The sequence below is a fragment of the Ailuropoda melanoleuca genome, chromosome 2 (genome assembly GCF_002007445.2).
Source record: "Ailuropoda melanoleuca isolate Jingjing chromosome 2, ASM200744v2, whole genome shotgun sequence".
Classification (NCBI taxonomy): domain Eukaryota; kingdom Metazoa; phylum Chordata; class Mammalia; order Carnivora; family Ursidae; genus Ailuropoda; species Ailuropoda melanoleuca.
In genome coordinates this window covers 55572283-55598178 of record NC_048219.1, presented here as the reverse complement: position 1 = coordinate 55598178, position 25896 = coordinate 55572283, and the positions used below count along the sequence as shown (strand labels likewise).

Sequence of the window (25896 nt, the reverse complement as noted above, 5' to 3'; positions counted from 1 at the left end):
GCACAATTAAAAACCTATTGAAGGAATGAAAATTTTCCTCTCACTTCAGTATTACATTATGAATATTTCTCCACAATCTTTGGGTAGGGAGAGGGAGAAGCAGACTTCCCCGCCGAGCAGGGAGCCTGATGATGCGATGCGATCCTGGACCTCTGGGATCATGACCTGAGCCGAAGGCAGACTCTTGACCGGCTGAGCCTCCCGGTGCCCCTTTCTCCACAATCTTAAATATTCAGAATAGGGGTTGTGAACTCTGATTCACAGTCCCGATCTGGCCTAAAGACATATTTTATTTGGCTTATTAAAAAATGTTGTTGTTAGAAGTGTAACTTTACAGCCAGTCAGGTGCCCGGATCTTAAGTGTACAATGTGGTCGCTTGTGTAGCCTTCTCTTTAGATCAGGATACAAAAGGCTCTCACATCCTCCTTCCAGCCATGCCCCCTTCCCACAGGGTACCTTGAATAATCTTTTTAAGTAGCTTCTAACATTTACGAATTGTGAGATTTCACATAAAAATCCAGAATGCCAGCATCCCTTGAAAGATGGAAAGATAACGACCTGCTTTCTCTTTTGGCTGCAATGTTTCGTAGCCGAGAAACCAGTGTTCAAAGTGGTGGCACGTGTTCTCCAGTTGCCTGTAGTCTTTACTCCTCTTTCTGTCCCTGACCTTGAAATCAATTCCCAGTTGTCATTTATAATTTCATTTGAATTTTTTTATGATGGAGAAATATTTATTTCTTACATATTCTCTCTCAAAAAGTGGAAACATGATGGTAGGCTACAAATGTTACACGAAACGTTTACATGAAAAGTTCTTACACTCGTCCACTTCATTCATATGTATTTGTTAACCAGCCTAATTCCACATGGTTGTGTTTAAAGGTGTTCTGTTGTATAAATGTGTCATTTATTTAACCGATCTCCTGTGGAGCATAGGTAGCAGAAACAAAAACTGAGAATGCTGGCCAAGAAGTCTTTCATCCTCATATCTGTGTAAATAATTTTGTACTTTATTTTAGAGGATATAATACAGAAATCTTTTTTACTTAGTACAATGCTTAGATTGTACTAAATCGAAGTGTCTTAGATTTACATTGTGAGTCGAATCATGTGCCGTGTACTTTATATATGAAATAATGTGAATACCTTGGTAGAACTTGGTAATCTTTACTCCTGATCTTACACACACACACACACACACACACACACACACACACACGGTTAGTATTGAGCTCTACTGTGTTCTATATGGGAGTGTATGGAAATAAATAATGCAAAATCCTTCTTTTTACACATTGATCTTATATTTGCTTTTATATTTGGAGTTAAACGTTCCTGTTTTACATTTTGCTTTTTAAGGAGATGCCTACATAGAAGAGTGACAGCAGCTGGACTAAATGTTTCACTGCTGAACTGGTTCCTCAGGTAGCCTGGCTCTGGTGACTGCTATGGGAGAGTGGATGACTGTTACAGACCCAGATCTGTCTTCAGGTAATGGAGTCTAAAATAAGTATAAACTAAAGCAGTAATCATAAAGGTGAATTTTTAAACGCAACTATAAAATAATTACCACAAATATTGAAGATGTGACTAGAGAGAGACATAAATAGTTGTAAAATATCTAATTTTTATCTTCATAAAATTTATCTGGGAAAGCTAACAATTGTGCCATAATTTTGGGGTTCAGTACCTTTAATGGATGATGGGTTTGATTGTTACTATTTTGGAGAGGGATGTTTATGCATTTGAAATAAATTTATTGGCTACTTCATTATGTTGCTGTGATTTATTCCTTTAATAGGTAACCTTTGACCCAAGTGGTTTTTGTCTTATTTTTATAAGTCTGAAATACTATAAAGTAAGATAGTATATTGTAGCTTAACATGCCTACTGAGGGCACTTTATAGTTGTATCTTCTTGGAAAAAAAGTACACCTGACTCTTGAATAACATGGGTTTGAACTGTGTGGGTCCAGTTATACACAGATTTTTTCGATAAATGAAGTACAATACTGTAAATGTATTTTCTCTCATGATTTTCTTGGTAACTTTTTTCCCTAGCTTGCTTTATAGTAAGAATATAGTATGTAATACATATAATATACAAAATATGTATTAACTGTGTATGTTATTGGTAAGGCTTCTGGTCAACAGTAGGCTATTAGTAGTTAAGTTTTGTGGAAGTCAAAAGTGGTACACAGGTTTTCTGCTGTGTGAGGAGTCGGTGCCCCTGACCCCTCTGTTGCTCAAGGGTCAAATTTATTATGTAGTTTTCATATAAAAAAAACCACTTTGTCTTAATTTGAAAATAGTTAAAAATATTTATATAATTCAGAATGTTTGGTAATGGAGATAGTTTATGTATGTTTTATAAATTAAGTAAATGCCTTTTATTCTTTCAGAAAACAAAAATATCTGTCAATATACCTCAGAAACAAAGATGTCTCCATCAAGTTTATACTCACAGCAAGTGCTATGTTCTTCAATACCTTTATCAAAAAATGTGCACAGTTTTTTCAGTGCCTTCTGCACAGAAGAGAATATTGAACAAAGTATTTCATATCTTGATCAGGTAAAAAATTTTTGTGCAATAGCATAAATCATGTTATATAATAGAACATATCAAAGTTATGAGAAAAACACTTGTCAGGCACAAGTATGTTCTTACGTATTGTCCTGGGACTTTCAACATACTTGATAGGCAAAGAACCGTGGTGATCATTTCGTCTGCATACATGGTAAACATGCTTCTCAGGAACAGGTTGGCCTTCACATCACCCTAAGGACTTCTCCACTGGGAGTCTGTCCCTTATTTTACTGATGTACTAAGTGCCTTGCCCCAGGACGCAGGCACCTGCAGAGCAGAGGCTCAAGAGAGCCCAGTTCTCTCAGTTCTTTGTCCTTTGGGGTATTTACAGTTTTCTTAGGATAGTTTTCATTATTTGTGAGAAAAGATTTCTATCTTTTGTTTCTATACTAAGTCATCTGGTAACCAACTTTGAGGAAAACATTTTCTCCTACCAGGAATTGACTACTTTCGGTTTTCCTTCATTATATGAAGAATCCAAAGGTAAAGACACAAAGAGAGAATTAAATATAGTTGCTGTTTTAAATTGTATGAATGAGCTACTTGTACTTCAGCGGAAGAACCTTCTAGCTCAGGAAAATGTAGAAACACAGAATCTGAAACTGGGAAGTGATATGGACCATCTACAGAACTGCTATGCAAAACTTAAGGTAGAAATTGCATGTCGACCTGTATTTCAATAAGCCAAATGTCTCATAAGCTAAGCCAAGTGATAACAGTGTTTTCTCTTTAATATTTTTAGGTTTGTATACATCCTACAATGCCTAAAAGATAGAGTTCATTCCTGACATGGGAACTGTGGTGGGCTGGAGTGGGTAGTTAGTGGCCTCCAAGGTTATAAAAAGGCTGTGAGTTGTGGATAATACTTTAATCTTAATCAGAGAGACCTATGGAAGTTCTTATGAATTAGACCGATTCAGAGTTGTAAGCCCTTGAAGGCCGTAATTTTGCACTGAAACTTTTTATATGTGGGTAACCTTGGCTGAATGTTTTTTAAGTAGCTAGTGCATAATTACACAATGATATTGGTAATCTGGGCCTGTTTAGCCTTTCCTCTAAGGAGTGGTTGCTTATTAGGACAGCCCAGAGTATAGAATGGTTTCCAGGAAATCCTCTAATTCACGTTTGACCTACGCCAAAATCTGGTATTTTTCTCTGGACAGAAATGTGTGTTCAGTGGCAAAAGTTTCCAGTCTGTCCTTGAAGAGCTTCTAAATCTAGAATATGATTCATTCAACTCATTGAGCAAAATTTATTGAGTATTTTTGTGCGAGGCGCACTGGGTTTCACAGAGGAGTGAATCCCAGTCCCTGCTCTCAAGAGATTGTAGTCTAGTAGAAGGAGATACATTGAACCATAATTATTTGCTTCATTAGTTGTTCTTGGTGTGGGAGGTAAGAGGAGGCTTCACAGAGAGTTAACACTTGATCTCAGATTTGAGGAGTAAATAGGAATTTGCTAATGTTTGGAAAAGACATTCTAGGCAGAGGGTATATAACCTGGTTAAAGCATAGGGTATGAGAGAGCATTTGACTTTCAGGGACTGGTCAGTAGCTCTGTAGGGGCTGAAGTGCATGGTGATGATGAAGAGCGATAGAGGTGAGGGTGGGTCCCAGGCGTCCGAGGATGTGAGAGGCACCAAGGGATGTAAGCGAGAGGAAGGCATCATGGGCGTCATGTAAATACCAACCTGGAAGTAAGGTGGAGAAACTATGGGGAAGGCGCAGATTTGTATTTGGAATGGAGGTAGGGAGCCCAGAAGGCATGATGGAGAGGACGGCTGTTAGCAGACCTTAGCGGCAGCTGCCAAAGCCAGAGAGGTTTTGGGCTTGAACTAAGGTAGTGCCAGTGGAGATAGTAAAAGTGAAATACGAAGCAAACTAGGGAGGTAAAATGGGTAGAATTTTATGAAAAATTGAATTTGGGGAATAAGAGAATCATGAATTTAAGATACCGGCCTGGTCTGTGTCTCAAGTTTACAGAGGATGATGGTATGAGATAAGTGATGTAGGAGGGGGGTGTACAGATTTGCAGGGCTGATGGGGAGTTCAAGTAAAGCGCTGATAATCACTCAAAGTGAGTCTGGTTTGACACATATGGGACATATCAACTGGCCCAGTGCCTCTTAAGTTCAGTCATTCCAAATGGTCTGGCATGGTAGGGAGTAGTAAACACTCCAAAGAAGAGGGTGCCAAAAATTCTGACAACTTTAGAGTTATCCAAGGTATATTCCTAAATTTTCTGAATTCCTAAATCATGTTGAGGTCCATCGTTATAGGGATTGTGCAAGTTGTTATTTGTGGTCACTTAGCTTTGAGTGGCTTTTATATTTTATAAAGATAAGAGGATTTTAAAAATATTCCAATGGCCTCATGCAGAACTTGGCACATTTCCTCAGGAAATGTGTGGAACGAATTCAAAATGAACATCTTATCTTGTACTGATTCCAGCAAAGCTGCCGTTCCTCTCTGGAAAAAAAATCCTCAGAGGTTAGCACTTAGGAGGGAGACCCACCCTTTCTGACCTGAAGGGTTGCAACTTTGCTTGGTCATACGTCTTCTTCAGACGTAGGTCCGTATCACTTTGGTTCTTTCTCAAGGAGTGAACCATAGAAGTGTTAAAAAGTACTAAAAGGAAATTTAAAAACTGTCCAGTGGCAGCATCACTGGAATAAGTGAAGAGCCTTTTCAAGAGACCCACTTTGAAACTCTTTTACATGTACATAAAACATGTTGGTATTTTAATAAATTAAAATATATTTAAACTTAAACTTAAAACTTTATAGTATTATTTTATAATAATTGTTTTAAGTAAACGTTTTGTGTGCCATTACACTGCAGTTTTAGCTAACAAACCCGAGTATGTGTACATTGTTTTTACTGATCTTTGAAGAATTCATTTGCTCCGAATCGTATGTTAATTGTAATCACAGTTGCATGCGGATATTTTAGGAACAACTGGAAACCTCCAGGAGAGAAATGATTGGGCTTCAGGAAAGAGACAGACAGTTACAGTGCAAGAACCGGAATTTGCATCAGCTACTGAAAAATGAAAAAGATGAGGTGGGTTGTCAGTTTAAGTGAATTTTTTTTTTCTTATTTGATGTGACCATACCCCACTTTAAAACAAGAACATTAATTCATCCTTTGTCAAACTGGTGTGGTGGACCTCTGAGTACAGCATTGCAGCATATTTAACTGAGGTCAGGAACTCTCCCTGGCACCCCCGTCCCAAGTGGTTTCATGGGGTTTAGTATATTGGTCCATAGCTTGTGACAGTCAGTGTCCTCTGCTGTCCATCCTGGACTCCAGTGCATTGTCCCTTTTTCTCAGGCGCAAGGGTACTTCAAATGCAGATCTTTTATTCTCTGCCATACCTATACTTAATATCTGGCATGCCTCTTCTTTCTATTAAATACTGACATTGTTCATCCAATCAAGCAATTAATTACTTGACTAAATGGACACGAGTTATTGTTTAAAAAAAAAAGCAATTCACATTTAAAAATCTTATTTCTGATTGTTAAAGACATCATAATTTTAATCTCATTTCTGCTACAGTGGTTACTTAGTATTTGGATCTATAGAGTTAATGCACTTGAAATCACTATTTTTTAATTTATATAAGAAGAGGGGCGCCTGGGTGGTTTGGTCGTTAGGCGTCTGCCTTCGGCTCGGGGCGTGATCCCGGCGTTATGGGATCGAGCCCCACATCAGGCTCCTCTGCTGGGAGCCTGCTTCTTTCTCCCACTCCCCCTGCTTGTGTTCCCTCTCTCGCTGGCTGTCTCTCTCTCTCTCTCAAATAAATAAATAAAATCTTTAAAAAATTTGTATAAGAAGAAAGCATTATGTTCTTACTGCTCTGCAGTTCGATCCCTGACCATGTGATAACTATAAAAATTCAATATTTATTTTCAGTGTTGTATATGTTTTTTAAACTGTAATTAAGGACTTTTAGGGGAGTGTATTTCTTCTAATGATTTTATAGTGATTTAGACAGATTGTTTTGTCATATTTTGACGACTTAGTAATGTAGTTAGTGGACAGTGAAATATCTTAATTAAACTGCAAAGTTGCTTATGCATTTCTTTGAGTTATTTCACAGAAAATTTTGACTTGATCTGCAGATTACACATAAGTGGTTTGAATATAGTTAATCTTTAGTAAGAATTAAGTTAAACATGATGATCTCCAGCAGAGATTAAAAATGGTTGTATAGAATAGAACACACTTCCTGTCAAGGGCTGCCTGAGAAGCCACCGTAGATCTCAACACTGAGCTTTAGGGCCTGACATATGGTAGGTACTCAGCAAATATTTGAGCCAGAGTCTGTCTGCTGTTTGGACTTACTCTGATTTGAGAACTGTTTATGATCAGATAAAAACAAACCTTTTTATGTGCTGTGATGTGCTATGGCTAATTTGTCACAGATTAATAAGAAATAAAGTGATTCAAGTCAGTAGTATAAGGAAGTCACTACAGGTGGTCAGATTAATTCTTCAGATGAGACTTTAATCACTTTAATACTTCTGTAAGAGTTTCTGGTTTCTACATGATCAGAGTCTATATGTAGTGTAAAAAGGGTAGAAAAATAATTGAGGAAGTTAGCAGCTCTAGAAATTTCAGAATTAAAAAATAAAAACTTTGTGATTCACTTAATGATACTTTAACCAGTGATTTGCAGTGGTTATTGAGAAGGAAGAATAATCCTAAAGTAAACTATTTTATGAGGAGGTGAATGCTAGGTCGTCTTTTTTTTGAATTTACAAATTTTAACTGGGGTTATCCATCATAAAAGGACACATTTGATGGAAAATGCTTTTTTCAGGTACAAAAATTACAAAATATCATTGCAAGTCGGGCTACTCAATATAATCATGATATGAAGAGAAAAGAACGTGAATATAATAAATTAAAGGAACGTCTACATCAACTTGTTATGAACAAGAAGGATAAAAAAATAGGTAAGAAACAACTGGTTAAGATAAAGGAAAGTAAATAAGCTAATATGCTAAGAAATAAATGTGAATAGATGGAGCACAATAACTCAGGAAGTATTATTTTTATGCTTTATGCAATTGTAAATGGTATGTGTCCATATAAACTAGAAATTGAGACAACTCATTCATGAAAAATAAAAATTTTGCTTTGCTTCCTTTGTTTTCTATAAGAATTACCTTTTTTTAAAAATATGATAGTTGTTCCACAGAGGAAAAACTTAAGTCAGAGGATATTCTAATGTTCCATAGTAAAGAACTGATAACATGAAAAATCAAGATGAGTTTCTGAGTATCAAAAATGTGATTTTAGAATTAACTTCATAAAATTATTTATCAGACCAAATCATATACATCTGTTCCTTTAAATAAATGTAGCTGTGCATTTTTGAAGCAGCTAGTCTGCAGGATGGACTGTGAATGTTATGCTTGTGTTTATGCTTAAGGTGTACTCTTTTCTAGTGTTATTCTTTTGAAAGTCAATTTGCAACTTCATCCAAGTATGTGCATAATTTCAGGGAAATCGCATAGATGAAAGAGTAGAAACACACACACACACACACACACACACACCACAAGACCAGAGCTACACAGATACAGTTTGCTGGCCTGGGAAGATGCGGCACAGGGCGTCTATGCATTGATTTATCGAACAGTGGTTTCCAGTGGACTTTAGGTTGTGCTCTACCCCGCATTGCGCGGTAATGCCCTAAACTGTGGTTTCCGAAGCTGAGCCGGTCGGACTTGGCTGACACAACAGCTGATGAGCAGGTGTCTCAGGCGGTCACGTGCCGGGCCGCGTCCGCTGCCAGCGGGCGCTTAGAGCTGGCTGCGTCACTGCCGATCTGTACAGCAGAGCTCTTGCAGTTAGTCGGCTAATTACTGAAAAATGAAAGTGTAATAAGCAATTAAGAGAAGGTTGGAAAATCTTTAGGTAATCAAACTTAAACTTCATTGGTTAACCTAGTGTTCATTCGTGAATTAAATACAGAGCAGGATGCAGTGCTGGAAGTATAAAATGTAACACCTAATTAGAGAAGTTTACTGAGGATGTAACTCTGGTAACAGCCCTTATTTTATGGGAGTCTGGCTGTTTCCTAGTCCGAACCTAATTGGAAGTGACAGTTTCATAATGATTTCATCAGGTCTAAAATTACAGTAACTTATTGTTATCTTACTTCCTCCTAATGCCAACTGCTTCCATCCTCCTGGGACAGAAGAGACGTTAATACACAGGGGCCTTGACGCCTTTGATGATGACAATGCAGGGCTGGGCAGACTTTTTCTGTAAAGATTCTAATTAGTAAATATGTTCAGGTTAGTGGAGTCTGTAGTCTTTTGTCTCAACTATTCATCCCTGCGCTTGTAGCGTAAAACTATATAAACAAATGGTGTGGCCGTGTTCTAATAAAACTTTATTTAGAAAATCAGGCAGCTGGCCTGCAGGCCATAGCTTGCTAGCCCCAATGATAAAATTAATGATGATAATAAAATAATACTTACCAAGTACTTTGTTAAGTGTTATAACAACTTCTTTTACTCTTCACAACTCTTGGGTAGATACTTTCATTATTCCCTCTGTATTGATGAACAAACAGGCTTAGTAGTTAAATAACTTGTTAAGATCTCAGTGCTTATCAGTGATGGAGAACTGTAACTTCAAATCTGGGCTGTTTGAGCCCAAATCCTAATCTGTACCAGGTTGACTTATGTCTCCAGTGTGTATAGAGTGTGTTAGGGTTTTATACACTTAAACATATGTATGGTAAGAATTGGTTTTGATTTGCATGTTCATGTTTGTAGCTATGGAAGTTTTAAATTATGTGGGGAGAGCCGATGGAAAAAGAGGCTCCTGGAGGACGGGTAAAACCGAGGCCAGGTAAGGTCCAATTTAAATTGATACATTTCATCAGAGTTTTCTTTTCTATAACTGTATTTTCATACTGACAGTTTCTTTCTCAGGAACGAAGATGAAATGTATAAAATTCTCTTGAATGATTATGAATATCGTCAGAAACAAATCCTAATGGAAAATGCTGAACTTAAGAAGGTTCTTCAGCAAATGAAAAAGGAAATGATTTCTCTTCTTTCTCCCCAAAAGCAGAAACCTAGAGAAAGAGCAGATGATAGTACAGGAACTGTAAGTGGCTCTTTCCTCTCTACTACGGTTTCGGATTGCTAAATCGACAATTCAGACATTAGCTCGGTATTCCCAGGGGGGACACCCTTGATAGTTTGGACAGGACGCTCATTGCTGTACTACCCCCCAGTCGCTGTGACAACAACAACAAAATGTCCCTGTATGCTTCTAGACGCGGCCTGGGAAATGATGGCGAGGACGTCGTCTGTGCCACACATTGTGCCAAGCACTTCATGAGCGTTGTCTCATTTCATTCTTCTAATCTGATGCTTTTCATATCATAATTATTCTATAGCTGAGGACACTGAGGCACACTGGTCTCATTAGCCTGGTATCACACGTGACAGAGCTAAGATTTAAATCCGAGTCCGTCTCACCCCAGCGTCCATGTTTTTAGCCGCTATGCTGAGTGTCCTTTCCATAGTTCAGGTGTTGTGCACTCAAACAGGCTTTACCTTCAGAGTGAAACACGTAGTAACTTTGGGAACCAACTAACCATTCAGTCCAGAAGTTTGCTGAATGTACGTTATGTTAAAGGTCCCTGGAAAGAAAAAGCTAAAAGGATTTTGACTTCTTCCTTTGTCTCAGTTGGGCTGTTACAACAAACTACCACAGACCGGGTGGTTAAGAACAACAGAAATGTATTTTTTACAGTTCCAGCTCTGGGAGGTTCAAACGCTGGGTGCCAGCAGGGTCAGGAGCTGTAACAGGGTGGTACAACATGTGGAACGAAGTAAGTGTGGCAATCAGGGAAGGCCTCACAGAGAAGGGGACATTTGAGTTGGCTCTTAACAATAAAGTAGGTGTTTTGGGGGTAGAAGCATGTGACGCAAGGGGAGTAATGCGTGCAGAGGTCTGAAAAAAACAAGTCTCATAATGGTGAAAACTTCATTGAACTTAATTGCTTTACATGTTTAAATTCTGGATTCAGGCAAGTGACTAAAATCTGAAAATAACGTTGATGGGAAATGCTACTTATCAGCAAGTCTTCAGAACTTATTTTTTAAACCTGTATTAGGGGATTATTTACCTTGTGGTATCATAGATCAGTCTAACTGATAAGCCCATCCCACCTTCTACCTCTTTTTTCTTTTTGTACAAAAACATAACCTGAGTGTTCTTTTAAACTCCCACTTCAGGACCTGCTTGACCTTCGCCTTTTCTCTCCAAGTGTGTCACGCACAGGTACCTCTCCAGAGCGAGCAGTTTACTCCCGCAGCTTGGGTTTTTGGCCCCACCGTTCCTAACCTTACCAGCTTGTGTTCAGCACAAGTAGGAAGTAAATCAGGGAGACCTTTCTTAAGATGTTTAAATTCCCCTCTCCTCGCCACTACAGCCAGTGGGTAGTAGCCTGTATAATTCTTAAAAATTCAGGTACTGCCTTTGGAAAAACAGTAATCTTTTAAGTATATTTCTTGTTTTTAAAAGATCTGTATTTCTATAATTTTTTTCTCTTACAATTTAATTCAGTCCTTCCTTTCTTTTAAGGCTTTTGGAACATTAAAGCAAGAGGGATGAGATTAACCTTAGAATGCATAGGTAGCCTTCAGGTTTCATTAATTTATTATTGTGCTTAAGTATAGCCAAAACATATACCCAAAATTCAAGTTAATTTTTTATTTTCATTTTGTGGTTTCAGAGTTTCATTCAGTCTGGCCAGCGTGAAGCAATTATTGTTAATTTTTTAAATAATGGACTTAACAGTATTCTGGCACACTTTAACACGTAGAAGGCGTAGCTCCTTGGAAGAATTACTGGCGAGTAGCTCCAGAGGCTTGATGGGCAAGAATCAGAGTCACAGTGAGCTCCGTGCTGGGCCTGGCCCCAGCCTGCTGCCCCTGGGAGACCTTGACCCCTGGTAGCCATTGCTGACCTGAGGCTGTTGACACAGCTCTCCCCGCTGAGTAGCTCCCTCATTCTTGCTGCATGATCAGCATTTCTTTCATCTTCAATCTGTTTCCTTTTTACCCCCCAGCAAGATATTTTATTTTTCATAATAGGGAAGTATATCTCTGTCCACTTTCCTGGATGTTAACAACAAATTTATGCAGATATTATATACATATATTATAACATTATTTCTGTAGCTGCAGATTATTTTGACGTCATATATTTTAGTATTGTTTCCCTATGTTCTTTATCCTGCTTTGATTCTATGTGATTCTATGTCACTGGTTTGCTGTATTTTCTATGATTTAATCTCTTGGTAGAGTAAAAAGAAAATCTCTAGTTTTATTTTTTAAAATTATATAAGAAAAATAGGATTCACAGTTGCTTTTACTTTGTAGATAACCTCACTGGTTTATTTGTTTTAAACAGAGTAGGATTGGAGAAGAGTTGATATGACTTCAGATCTCAATTCTACCTCTTGGCTGTGTGATAGTGGACAGTGTCTCTACCTCTCTAAGCATCATTTTTCCCACATTGTAACATGATTTGAGGAGTCATTAGCATGTGAGAGCTCTAACACAACACTGGACAAGTAGTGAATAATTCTTCCTCACACAGCTCCGTGACTCTTGTCACTAACTGTATTTGGATTCAAATTCCATTTGAAGAGACTTGAATTGGAGAATTTCTGTTTTTAATATTAGGTCATATATGTATAAGATACAGCACAGAAATGATTTTGATAGGTATCTCTGATAATCAGTTTGATTACTGCTGCCTGAGTGTCTAGAGCCATTTTAAGATACTAGTCTTTCCTTTGCATCTCTCTTGCTTGTAGGTTATCTCTGATGCTGAAGAAGATGCTGGGGAACTGAGTAGGGAGAGTATGTGGGACCTTTCCTGTGAGACTGTGAGAGAGCAGCTTACCAACAGCATCAGAAAACAGTGGAGAATTTTGAAAAGTCATGTAGAAAAACTTGACAACCAAGGTAACTTACTGCCTCACTGTGAGTTGTGACACTCAGCTGTTAATTGTAGTCCCTTGGAAAGTCACGTGAGGGGCTGACCCTGAAGTACTTGAGCTTAGTTTGGTGGTTTGATAGTCAAGCTTCTGTCAAAGGGCGCCTGGGTGGCTCAGTTGTTAAGTGTCTGCCTTCGGCTCAGGCCCTGATCCCAGGGTGCTGGGATCGAGACCATCATCAGGCTCCCTGCTCAGCAGGAAGCCTGCTTCTCCCTCTCCCTCTGCCTGCTGGTGTTCCCTCTCTTCGCTGTGTCTCTCTCTGTCCAATAAATAAAAATAAAATCTCAAAAAAAAAAAAAAATTCTGTCAACTTCTAGAGGTGAGGTTTGAACTTCACTGAGAAATACTTTGCCCCTCAGACTGAATCTTTCTCTGAAAAGAGGACACTACATACCTCCATCTATTCTGAGTGCAAGGTACAATTGAATAAAGTGAACTGAGTCTCTTACTGATCTTGGAAATTAAGAATTATTAATCGTGATGTGATATAAATATGAACCTGTTGGTTATTATTCCTAAATACTTGCATACTCCTAGGTTCCTAATAATTTATTTTTAAATTATTTTCAAAGTAATAGATGTTTAATAGAAAATATCAATTAGGAAGTATATGAAGTAGAATATTCAGGTTTCTGTTCCCTGTACATGACATTTAACAGTTTGGTGCTTATCTTTCTAGATTTTTCTGTAGGCATTTACAGAATATCTATTTTTTAAAGATTTTATTTATTCATTTGACAGCACAAGCAGGGGAGTAGCAGGCAAAGGGAGAGGGAGTAGCAGACTCCCCGCTGAGCAGGGAGCTCGATGCAGGACTTGGTCCCAGGACCCTGAGATCATGACCTGAGCCGAAGGCAGACACTTAACCGACTGGGCCACCCAGGTGTCCACAAAATATTTATTTAAAAATATAGAAAAAACTGGGGTGCCTGGGTGACTCAGTTCGTTAAGCGTCTGACTCTTGGTTTCGGCTCAGGTCATGATCTCAGGGTCTTGGGATCAAGCCCCATGTGGGCCTCCATGCTCAGTGGGGTGTCTACTTGAGATTCTCTCTCTCTTCCTCTCCCTCTGCCCCTCGTCTTGCTCGTGCACCTGTGTGTGCACTCTCTCTCTCTCTCTCAAATCTTTAAAAATATGTATATAAAAAAACAAAAATTGAATATTATGTATTTTTTCTACACTGCTTTTTTCATCTGACAGTGTATTATTTTAGACACCATTCCCTGTCACTGAAGATAGTATAGATCTACATTGATGAATGTATTCTTAATATTTTATATTTGTTAAAGTTTGCATGCCTTTAAATCAAGAAAATGAAGGTTTCTTCTCAGTGAATGAAGTCTGTTGAAAGAAAATTTATTCTAAATGCCAAAGTCACAAAATCACTGTCAATTGTAATCTTTAGTAGTAAAGAGTAATCCACAAAATTTTGTACCAAAATTGATTTACATGAGATTTTATTGATTTCAGTCGCCATCTGTTAGTAAACAGCAAGTATGTTTGGACTTAACATTTGTTGAATTTAATACCAGAGAGCAAGATTTGTAGCACTGCATTGATCTTTGAAGAAGTGTCGAAAGTAGTTTATGCATTTGTTAATTATTTTTCTCTTTTGTGAATATAGGTTGTCCATTTTTTTAAAGATTTTATTTATTTGAGAGAGAGAGCATGAGCAGGGTGAGGGGCAGAGGGAGAAGCAGACTCCTTGCAGAGTAGGGAGCCCGATGCGGATTCGATCTCCGGGTTCCGATGCTTATAGGTTGTCCGTTTTTAATTAGGACAGAGTCTTGCATAAACATGGATTACAAATTAAATGTTCATAATAGAACTAATAGTAAAGATATCATTTTACTCCAAAAATAGTACGAATTTGTAGTTGTCATGAATTCCTATACTATATAAACTTAGGTGTTTTATTATAGCTTATGAAATTTTTAAAGGGTAAAGGGAATAAGTATCTTTTAGAAAATCTATGAAATTCTAGAAAGAAATTCTGAGAGCCTTGATTTTTAAATATAACAAAAAAACACCATAAACTGAGTGGTGTGAAACCTATGTCACATGACTGGTTTTATGTTAGTTTCAAAGGTACATCTAGAAGGTTTTAATGATGAAGACGTAATCTCACGACAAGACCACGAACAAGAAACTGAAAAACTCGAGTTAGAAATTCAGCAGTGTAAAGAAATGATTAAAACTCAGCAGCAGCTCTTACAGGTAAATGTGAGTTGCCTTTTCAAGCTGTTTTCCCGTGAGAATGGCCAGGATTTTACTGAGCCTTACCAGATTTTTATTTCTGTATTTCAGAAGATCTGTGTTTGTCCCTTTTCTGCTCTCAGCTCAGGTCTTCACTTGCTCACAGGTGCAACGTGTGCCATTCCTTCGGCGGTGCTCTGCCCGTTGGAAAATGAGAATCCTCCGTTGACTTTCTGATTTTTCACTTCTTTTCTTCCCCTAAAGTTTGACCCTGCTTCCCTTGCTTTAATTTTAACTGGGATTGTTGCAGGGACCCTCTGGAACTTACTATGTTTTAAAATTTAATAGCAGCAGCTCGCTACTGCGTGTGATGATGACACCACCTCACTGCTACGAGACTGTTATTTGCTGGAAGAAAAGGAGCGCCTCAAGGAAGAGTGGTCCCTGTTTAAAGAGCAAAAAAAGAATTTTGAGAAGGAAAGACGAAGCTTTACAGAAGCGGCTATTCGCCTAGGATTGGAGGTATTTTCAACAAGTGGCTTTCCTTGTAGAGCTCTTGAAAGTTCTGGGAGGCCCAGCAGAATGCATCCAAGTCCTGCCTTTCAGTGTTTCTTTGCTATCCAGCTTTTTTTCAAGTATTTTACCGGTCATCTGAAAAGTAATGTGAACTGGAAGGGATTGTAAGCGCATGAACTACTTTAGAAGGGTGTCGTTTTGCCTTTACCAGATTTGGGAATTGAAACTTTTTTTTTTTTTAGAAAACCATAAGCATCCATTATCCCCTTTGGGTTGGCTTTCTACTGGTAAGTGTTTAGCTTCCCACAGGAGATCTCTCTTGGACATTTGTGATCTGTCCACTGTCAGTAGGTGTAGCATCAAAAGACAGTGCAACTGAGAGCATGTTTGTTGTTTTAAAAGGGGGGGGGTGGCGGGAAGTACAGAACAGAAGTCCCCCCTCCCCCGCCCCCACCCAGGATGTGTGCAGACACCTTCTACAGCTCGCTTTTTTATTTAATGATGTATTAACCTGCATATTTCCCTTGAAAAAATTGTAGAGGTAATGTGTGAACGTGGTTTCAAAAATAAAAACCCTTACAAAAAGCCACAAAGTGAAAAAATATCACCCATTCTTATCCCCAGTTTTATTCCTCAGAGGGAACACTAAGTTTGTAATTCTAGGAAGTACTATTTTAACTTCAATGTACTTCAGCCTTTTATCCTTGATAAGTCTGTTGATTCCCCTGCTATGAAAGATAAAGAACTTGTATCCTTATCAAACCTCCCATCTACACTGTTCCTCATCTATATACATGACTTCTTCATTATATTGTTACTCTTTTAAACTAACCTTTTAAAAATGGTTTCTTCTGGTTGACTTTTTTTCTTTAAATAGTATATGTTATGCTTCTATTTCATGATTGCTCACCTTGAGACAGTGTCAGTTTATTCCCACAATGAAAGATGAAGACATTCTTGGACTCACCCTTATTCCACTTCTCTTGTCCCCCTACTTCCCAGTTTTTGTTTGTGCTTTTCTTTTTCATTGTGGAGTATTAGCCTGTAAAGTAATCCAAGCGTAGGGACTTTGAGCAAGATTGAGACTGAACCATTGAAAGAATACTGACAACATCATGATTCTGTAAATGTGATTCATTCTCTAACCTAGTAATACATTTGGCCCCTTAGGAAATACTCTTGTTATTAAGACTCTGCCACCTGGAAGAGACTTTCATATATCCCTGTGTGGTGAATCCTTTGACTTTCTTATAGCTTCCTTTAGGATTTCTTGAATCACATTCAGCTTATATCTCGTGTTATCTTCTGTCTTGGGTTCCTTTTTCAATTTGCTGTATTACTTTCTTGAGTAATTTTTTTCGTTAAGTATTGTGTGAGTGAAAAATATTCTGAATTCTAGAATATCCAAAAATACATTCACGAGATTAGTTCGGCTGGATATAGAATTTAGTTTCTGACTTTTTCCCTCAAAACTTTGAGTTATTCCATTTCTTTTGCTGTTTGGTTTTGCTAATGAGAAGCCTGATTATTATATAACCTACATATACAGTACTTTGTGGATATCCTGCTTTGTTTTTTCCTTCTCTCCTTCTTCTCTCCTTCTTTTTTTTTTTTTAAGATTTTTTATTTATTTATTCGGCAGAGATAGAGACAGCCAGGGAGAGAGGGAACACAAGCAGGGGGAGTGGGAGAGGAAGAAGCAGGCTCACAGCAGAGGAGCCTGACGTGGGGCTCGATCCCATAACGCCGGGATCACGCCCTGAGCCGAAGGCAGTCGCTCAACCACTGTGCCACCCAGGCGCCCCTCTCCTTCTTTTTATATTCTTAAAGTTTCAAAATTTTACTGGGATATATCTGGGTGTAACTCCTTTTCAGCCTCAAGACACTGTATTTCTTCAATTTAGTGATATTTTCTTTGATTCTGTATTTTTTCCTTCTTTGACATCTCTTGCATTCTGGAACACTTTTATTAGACAAATGATTGGCCTTCTGACTACATCTACAGATTGACTTTATGTTCTGAATTTGGGTATATTCTCTCACTTTTAACTCTTCACTGAGTTTTTGTTTTAGGCTTATCTTTAAGTTCTCTCATGTCCTTGTTTTTTGCTCACTCTTCTCTGTATTGCACTGTATTATTTTACAGATGTTCGTAAATCTGATCATTTGTGTTAGAATTTTTTTTAAAGGGTCTCGAACTATCTGTTATCTGTGGTCAGGTCTTTTTATTTTGGCTATTTTTCTTTCATGCTCTTAGTTTTCTTCAAATGTCTGGTGATGCATGACTTAGTATTAGTATTTAGGAATGAAAGACCATATTCTGTTTAAGTAGCTAGCATGGATATTCTCCACAGCTGTGAAAATCTGTCTTATCGATAGCTAACTTGAGAAGAAAACAAAAACAATCTGCACCAGCATTTTCTCCTAACTTCTGGGAACCTGTTTCTGGGTCCCTGTCTCCCAGCTTTTCCCAGGAGATAACTCTGGCTCCTTTGTCTACCGCTCCCAGCTCTCTGCAGGAGAATCTGTCTGCCTGGGGGCACTGGGGCCGGTGGGGCCAGGGAAGGATGGGAAGGAAGTGTGAGAGACCTGAGGGCTGAGGGAGAGTGTAGGATGGTCAGCTGTTGGGAAGGGGAACGTCTGACATGTGCCCTCTTGTGGTTTCGTGGTGGTGGCTGCTACCGCTGGTAGATGGTGAGAGGCTGAGACCAATGCCTGAAGTCACAGCTCCTTTTTCTCAATGATTCACTTGCAGTGGGTATTTTTCTGTTGCCGTAATTCTCTGTTTACAGTATTCTGTATGTTCAGGAGTTATGCTAATATGCTGTGCTTTTGCACTGTCCATTTGCGTTTACTCAAAACGGATGTGAAAGTAGTGATGAGTTGGTTTATTAGGTGAAGTGGGTGATTTTTTTATTTCCTAAATATAATTTTCTTAAATGAAATTTTTCTCAGTTTTCTAGGGTAATTCATTTGACTTACAAAATCTATATGATAGCCAGAAAACAAACACCAACAACTACAGAAGTCATGGGAAATGCCACCAATGTGAATGTTGAAATATTGATCAATATTTCTTTGGTTTGCTTGTTATGATAGAGAAAGGCATTTGAAGAAGAAAGAGCCAGTTGGTTAAAGCAACAGTTTTTAAATATGACTACCTTTGACCACCAGAACTCAGAAAATATGAAACTTTTCAGTGCCTTCTCAGGAAGTGAGTACTTCATTAACCCTTTAATCTGAAAATGCATGTAAATAAAATGCTGTCAATTATTAATATAAAACTTTGGAGATCACCAAATATTTTTAAAACTAGATCCGTTGATGTTTATGGAATATGCATAGGAGATGGCGAGGTTAGCTAGACTGGAGTCAGGGGCTGGAGTGGACACCCACATTATCTTGTTCTATCTCAGACCTCACTCCCCTGCAGGTGATCATCATAGTTAATAACCTTCACCTTGTTTGATACCATACGGACCGCCTTTTTTCTTTTTTCTTTTCGCAGGTTCTGATCGGGACAGTCTTACAGTGCACTCAAGGCCACGGCAAAAGAAGCCTCACGGTGTGTCTAACGGGTCTCCAGTTCGCACATCCAAACTTACTAAGTCTCTTCCCGCTTCTCCTTCTACTTCGGACTTTTGCCAGACACGTTCCTGTGCATCTGAACATAGGTATTGGTCTGTAGGTGATCTTTGCACGTGTCTGTCCCACTTCTGGAGGTGCACTGCCGAGGACGAGTTGGCATATCTGTCGTGTCAGCGACGGTAGTGGCTTTGGAGAGGAATTTAGTAGATTGATCATTCATTCTGCAAATATTTATTGGGTAGCCATTATGTCCTTACATATGTAAGGAAACCTGTTAGCTGCTGGGGATATAGTAGTGAACAAGGTACTGGTCCCTGTCTGCTGGAAGCTAAATCATATAATGTTATTCCTTTCATGTCACATCCAAAATACAATTTAAAATACAATCTTATTTACAGGTATCACTTAGTATTCTGAATTCTTTAATTTTGTTAAATAGAAGGATATTTTCACAGTCTTTGTGGAGTATATATTTCAAAATTTCTTTTGCTATGCCCATTTTATTGGTGTTGAAGGGCAGAGAACTGAGAAAAATGTCCTCATCGTGACTGGTGAAGATCTGTGCCCAAGGATGACAGGGTCAAGAAAAGTTGCTCCCCTATCCCCAGGAAACCCATATATATATATATATTTTTAAACCCATATATTTCTATTAACTGATGCATTTTGGTATTTTTCTCTGTCTTAAGTTGTTAAATCATTTTCTAAGGTAGAATACCAATATTTTACCTCAGAGCCTATTCCAGGATTAATTAGCTAAGCACATAGAACATTCCTAGTGAGAGAGGAATAGAAAAGAGCAAAGGTCTTTCCTCTTAACCAAAGTAGGAGATGGCGGCATGGGGGCCTGTGTGTTTGGCACGTGTCCTAGAGAGCAGGGGTCAGGGCTCCGGCACACTTGACGTGTGGTAGTGAGAGGATGGTGTGGACCTAAGTGTTGAAGAAGCCCACTGGCCCTTGGACCAAGAATTGTTAAATAAATGAATTTCAGAACAAAAATATGAAGCTTAAAAAGGACAAGACACTGTATATATTGATCTGTAAAAGGATTGGGACTCTAAACACTGAGGGGCAAAGAAGAGCGTGGGGAAGAGTCCTCCAGGCAAGTGTAGGGATCCCTGAGGTGGGACACTGGTGTGTTTGTGGAGGGTGAGTGGTGTTAGTGAGCAAGCCCAAGAGGTGGGAGGGGATGGTGGAAGGCGATCAGGGGTCACATCCTATAAGGCCCTGGGTGAGTAGATGAGGATACAAACTTTATTATGTAAAAGTTGAAATATACACAAATGTAGAGAGAATAAGGTCATGATACCCTATGTACCCATCACCCAGCTTCAACAATTACCAACTCATGCCCGTGTTGTTCATCCATAACCCCACTCTTCTGCCCCCACACACATACATGTACTTGACATTTCATTTGTAAAGTATTTTAGTCTGTATTTGTAGGTCAGATACTGTTCTGAGGGCGACAGGAAAAGCATCGGAGACGTGTAAACAGGAGAGTGGAAAAACAAAATCTGTTTTGAAAAGATGACTGTTTTCTTATGTGGGAAACAGACTGTAGGAGCCTGTGCTATAAGCCAGGAGACGAGGTTAGGAGGCTTCTGGAGAGTCTCAGTGAGATGGTCACAGTTTAGACAAGGGTCGTACCATGAAGGTAGACATGACTGGATTTGGAATATATTTTGCAGTTAGAGCCAACAGATTGACTAACGGGTTGAGTTTGGGAAGTGCAAGGTTGATATACAGTCAAAGATGCTGTGAGCTCAGAGTATTTTCTTACGCAGAATGTTATTAAACTCCCAGATTTGACCAGTCAGAACAATCTGTATAAACAACACAAATTCTAGTCACCATTTTCAAATAATGCATTCTGTATCCAAGAGAGAACATAGAAGTTGCCTCAATTATTTTTATGTCTCTACAATTCTTACTTTTTAATCTACTTATTTTTAGTTAAGAAATATTTGACACGATAATCCTTTAGGACATTATTTTGTGCTTAATAAAGATGAGTCCAGTGTTTAGTACCTACAGCACAGGGTGTTCTGAGATTTCAGCGATCACACGTATACAGCACTTAAAACAGTGCTTGGTCCATTATCAGCCTTCAGTAGCAGGCTGTAAGAATAAAAATGCATGTAAACATAATACGGATTATAAAAGTGCTTTTCTCTTGCATGTATTCCGAGGGCTAAACAACACCAGTGGCATAGAAACAGAATTTTAAGCATAAAGAAACTCCATTGAGCTATTCATGTTCATGGTCCTTGGCCTCTGAGGATAAAACATAGAGAAGAGTTGTATTACTAGTTATCAGGAGAGAAGCTGTGGAGCTTGACACAGTTCTCAAAATTTTAAGTTATTTGGTAAATTTGGACTCCTCGCTCTTGAAGCACCTTAGGTCTGGGTTTGTGATAAGATCCTAGGAAAATGAATAGGAATATTTATAGCTTATTTCTACAGCAACAACCTCATTGCTTCTTCACTGTAGAAGGGAATTTTACACAGAGTAGTTCAGGTACAAAATTACGGAAAGAATTTAGTTGCTCGTTGGTCTCAACTCGTCTGAGATGGCAGGATTTCTGAGGGCTGAATTATAAGCAAGTTCCTTTTTTAAGTATTGGCAAGTAAGTATAAGTAAAATTTTTAATTGTTTTGGGTTTCGATTTTTAGAATTAAAGCAACTTAATTTTTTTTTTTTTTTAGGATTGCCACATTGAGGTTGAGTTAGAACAAAGTCACAAAAAAATGCACATTTAGGGGAAAAATATACATTTGTGGAAAAAATTATATAAGGTATTCAGTTGATAAAAATGTATCATTTGTTACATTACTTAACTCCTTAGATTTGAAAGTAATCATTTAGGCAGATTTTTTTAAAAGATTTTATTTCTTAATTTGAGAGAGAGTGAGCATGAGTGAGGGGGAACAGCAGGCAGAGGCAGAAGGAGAAGCAGACTCCCGCTGAGCAGGGAGCCTGACTTGGGGCTGCATCCCAGGACTCGGGATCATGACCTGAGACGCTTAACTGACTGAGCCACCCAGTCGTCCCAGATTTTTTTGTTTGGATGCTGGTCGCAGAGCATACCTCTCAGATTGTGTCATCGAAGGATACCAGCTGTGCCTGTGTTCAGACACTAAGATTGTTAAAGTGAGCTTTGGTTTAAGCGCTTAATGTGTGTTAACTCAGTTCCACCCAGCCCTATGAGATAGATACTATTATTATTCCATTTTACAGCTGAGGAAGTTGCAGAACACTGACATAGTGAGCTGAGCGGTCCAGCTGGGATGAGCCTAAACCAGCTGACTTCAGAGTCTGGACTCCTTAACTGCTTTTGTAGGCACTCATTAAATAGCTGTGTGGGTGAATGGCTGGGTAGAGGAAAGCAGACAGGAGCAAATGGATGTGTAAAGAAGAAAACAATAAAGAGATTATAAAATAGTGGCAGGAAGATGGGGACATCAGGGGACTCGAGCTTTGAAAGCCCATATGTTCTGTCTAGCTTCAGTTGCATAGAGAGCTTCAGAGTAGACCAAAGAAATAAATAAGATAAATAGATGGGTAAACAGATAAATAGGTGGATAGATAGGTTCCTAATCTGTGTGTCCTCAAAATGTACTTAGCATAGGACAAGGGGGCCATTCGAATTGAGACCTTCAGGCAGAGCTTAAGTATAGGAAGGAGGAAATGATTATTAAGATCTTTCTTTTCCCAACAGTTCCATCAATGTACTGAATATAACTCCTGAAGAAACGAAACCAAATCCGGTTGGAAGAGAAGGTACAAATCAGAAGTGGAGCAGGGCCTCTAGACCTGCGTCACAGGAAGGTTGCTACAGTGGACGCTCCTCGACCTGCACAAACTCCCACGTAGAGAAAGATGACTTGCCGTAGACGTGTGGACCGGAACAGTTCTCATTAACACGTTCATCACATGTCACATCTGAGTTGAAACAGGGTGTGTCATAAAGTCAATCCTCTCTAATAATTTAAGATGGTCTGAGGTGTTTGTGTGGACTTCCCTGTTCCTCCCCCAAAGAGCTAAAATGTTAAGTCTATTTAAAAGGATATAAAAGCTTTGGATATGTATTTTTAGTAACAGAAGCATCTGGTTCTGTGAATAAAGGAATGTATATGTTTGGATGGAAACAGAAGCACTAGAATGAGTTTCCTCTTATACGTATTAAAAATAGCACTTTTAGGAAACTGATTATTGTAAATGTTTAATTTTGTCTCATATATAGTTGGCATTGGAAGTTTAGCCTTTACTTGAATGTATACTGTAGATTTTTAACAAAGCAAGTTCTATATTTATTATGTTTAGTGTGATTTGAAATTTCCTCTTTCATATGTTTTAAATAAAGTGAAATTTATGTATGTTTTGTACATAGATATACATGATTATGTTAAGAGGCTTTAAGATTTAAAAATTTTACACATCCATAATTATAGTATTTCATGCCAATAAAAATTTTTTAGTGGTATTCTGTTTACAGATGTATTAGAGCCATTGCCACGTTATGTTTAAGAATTTTTTGAATGCATCTGAGCAATAAATACTCAAAAGCTATTCCATGAAGCTGACTTTTTTAGATAATTATCATTGCTAACATTACATTTTTGAGATTTCTACAGCAGTGGACTTTTATATATGTCGGATATTATAATTTTTCAAAGGATTTTTGTTGATAGGGTAGTAGAGGCCAGATAACAAAAGCACCTTTGAATAAAACAATTTAAGAATATTGGTTTAAGATCTTTGGGATGATAGAAGATATTTAAAGTATCTGAATGGTGATATTTTCTTTACTAGATGGGGACCAGTGGTGCAACATCTCTACCGGCTTGGGCTTGGTATAGTTGCCAGTAATTTGGGGTGTTTGCTGCTAGTGATAAATCTGACAATGCATCTGACAATGTAAAAAGCATCCGATTTTATCTACATATTATCCTACTACTCTGGAGACACTTGTGTCTTCTCGCTTTCAGAACTGATTGCATGTTTCTTCGTGGTGTTCTTGACGATGATAAATGTAGGCCCAGGCTCTTTCCCAGAACTTTTACAGAAAGCTTCCGCGCCTAACCCCGTGTGTGCATAGAAGCCCGTACAGATCAGCCTGGGTAGATCCTGCAAAGCTCTTCTGCCTTCCCATTCGCTAGTAAGTAGTTCAGCCGCAGACATACACTCACCCTGTATGGCTGTTCCATTTAAATTCATCATAGTAAAAATAGTCTTATTTTTGTCATTCATTCGCTATATATGTTTGTAGCAGCAACCATTTTTTCAGGGCTGATAGACTATCACTGAGTATCTTACAAGACGTTAGTGAAAACTACCTGTAACAACCACATTTATAATCTCGAAAAGCTGGCTCTTAAAAGCAAAGCAGTCACTCATGGCCTTCAGTTTGATGCATGGTCACTTCTTCACAGTTTAAAATATTAGAAATGATATAAAATTTCCAAGATCGTACCATATTCCAAGGAAGAAACAGCTGATCTTTAATTTTATTTACGATTGAGCAGTCACATGATCAAAGAAAGGCAATCGAGGGGCACCTGGGTGGCTCAGTCCTTAAGCATCTGCCTTCGGCTCAGGGCGTGATCCCAGCGTCCTGGGATCGAGCCCCACATCAGGCTTCTCCTCTGGGAGCCTGCTTCTTCCTCTCCCACTCCCCCTGCTTGTGTTCCCTCTCTCGCTGGCTGTCTCCCTCTGTCAAATAAATAAATAAAAAATCTTTAAAAAAAGGCAATCGGATTTTAAAAATAGTCCATGATACATTTCTCAGGAATTTTTTTTTGTCAGGTTTCCATGATATACTTTGCCAGAAAAGAACGTTTTAATGTTTAAATCTTAGTCCAGGGATTAGTGCATTCCATGACAGTGGATTTCTACAAAGGAGCATCTGTTTTTTGTTGCATTTCCATTTTAAGTTGGTTGAATCCTCATATTGGAAGGAAAAATTCCTTGAAACCTGCTTTGAAGTCTAAGGTGTGGGGGGAAAAAAAAGTGAAATGAAAGCCAGGTTCCTTGTACTTTGGATAAAAAGTCTGCATACATCTGCAAGAAGTTGTATGTTTGACCTAGCAGCGTCCATTTTGCTTTACTATAAATTCCAACTCCAAAGGGATTCCCAGACATGTTAAACTTCCCAGATTAATGGAATGGTTTCTGTGTTGGAAAACTCCTGACTTCACACCTACAACTCCTAGGATTTCGCTTTCCTTCCCTTTCTTTGAGTATTTGCAGTGTACTCACAATCCAGCTATGCTGCGGTCTTAACGTTCAGCCACAGGGATCCTGGGCTTCAAGTCCTGCTCGTCTCAAATGTTTTCTTGTTCATCAGTATGTAAATCAGGAATCTTGTACCTCGTTTATTTTTACATGTCATCCATTTTTCCTTGTTTCATTTTTAATTTTCAAACAACAAAAGTGGTAAAGAGAAAAATTTTATTTCCTACTCTTAAACTTTTGTATCTTGAATTTATGATGATGAGAACTTAGAAGAATCATCATACCAGAAAATTAAGGTTAAAATTTAACTTAATAAGTAGGTTTTTTTTTAATAGAGGCAATGTATGAAATGTTTAGATTTGCAGAATAGTCCACAGCAAATTGTCTTCCTTATGGTATAATTAAAACACTTGTTACTTAAAAAGAGTTCTGTGTTTCCTACCTTAGCTTACCAGACTTGTGTGTAGGTTTGTGGTAACATGGCTTTTGTAGGAACACACGTTCGCAGTGCGTGACAGGAGGCCAGGAGGTCTTGCGTGTGTGTGACCGGAAGAGTGTAAGCCAGCAAGCCCATCGTGTGGTTGCCCTGTTGTAAGGATCTTCAAAGTATGTTTCGAGGTTGGGTTTAAGGTAAGCATAGATCACGAAGGCTAGTCAGTACACTTCTCCCTGTATTTGTCATTAATTTGTGTCAATCTTTTCATAAGCATTTACGAAGTACCCA

The 25896-nt window shown here is 38.5% G+C and overlaps 1 protein-coding gene across 11 annotated transcripts in view; it reads left to right on the top strand.

Annotated features, from left to right (window-relative positions):
• Positions 1–23682, top strand: part of SSX2IP (SSX family member 2 interacting protein) — a 40937-nt gene extending 17255 nt beyond the window's left edge. For 6 of the 11 annotated variants that reach the window (XM_034653799.1, XM_034653796.1, XM_011217801.3 and 3 more), the window contains 13 exons: positions 1361–1492; positions 2403–2572; positions 3025–3237; positions 5539–5649; positions 7415–7550; positions 9387–9462; positions 9534–9723; positions 12452–12602; positions 14715–14851; positions 15179–15352; positions 18446–18560; positions 18855–19020; positions 22657–23682. In XM_034653799.1, the coding sequence (XP_034509690.1) occupies positions 1450–1492; positions 2403–2572; positions 3025–3237; positions 5539–5649; positions 7415–7550; positions 9387–9462; positions 9534–9723; positions 12452–12602; positions 14715–14851; positions 15179–15352; positions 18446–18560; positions 18855–19020; positions 22657–22831 (1857 nt within the window). In that variant the 5' untranslated portion in view covers positions 1361–1449 and the 3' untranslated portion in view covers positions 22832–23682. The remainder of the gene's footprint in view (positions 1–1360; positions 1493–2402; positions 2573–3024; positions 3238–5538; positions 5650–7414; positions 7551–9386; positions 9463–9533; positions 9724–12451; positions 12603–14714; positions 14852–15178; positions 15353–18445; positions 18561–18854; positions 19021–22656) is intronic. The other 5 variants (XM_034653802.1, XM_034653800.1, XM_034653801.1 and 2 more) reach the window with 5 other exon arrangements.
• Positions 23683–25896: the final 2214 nt, after the last annotated feature.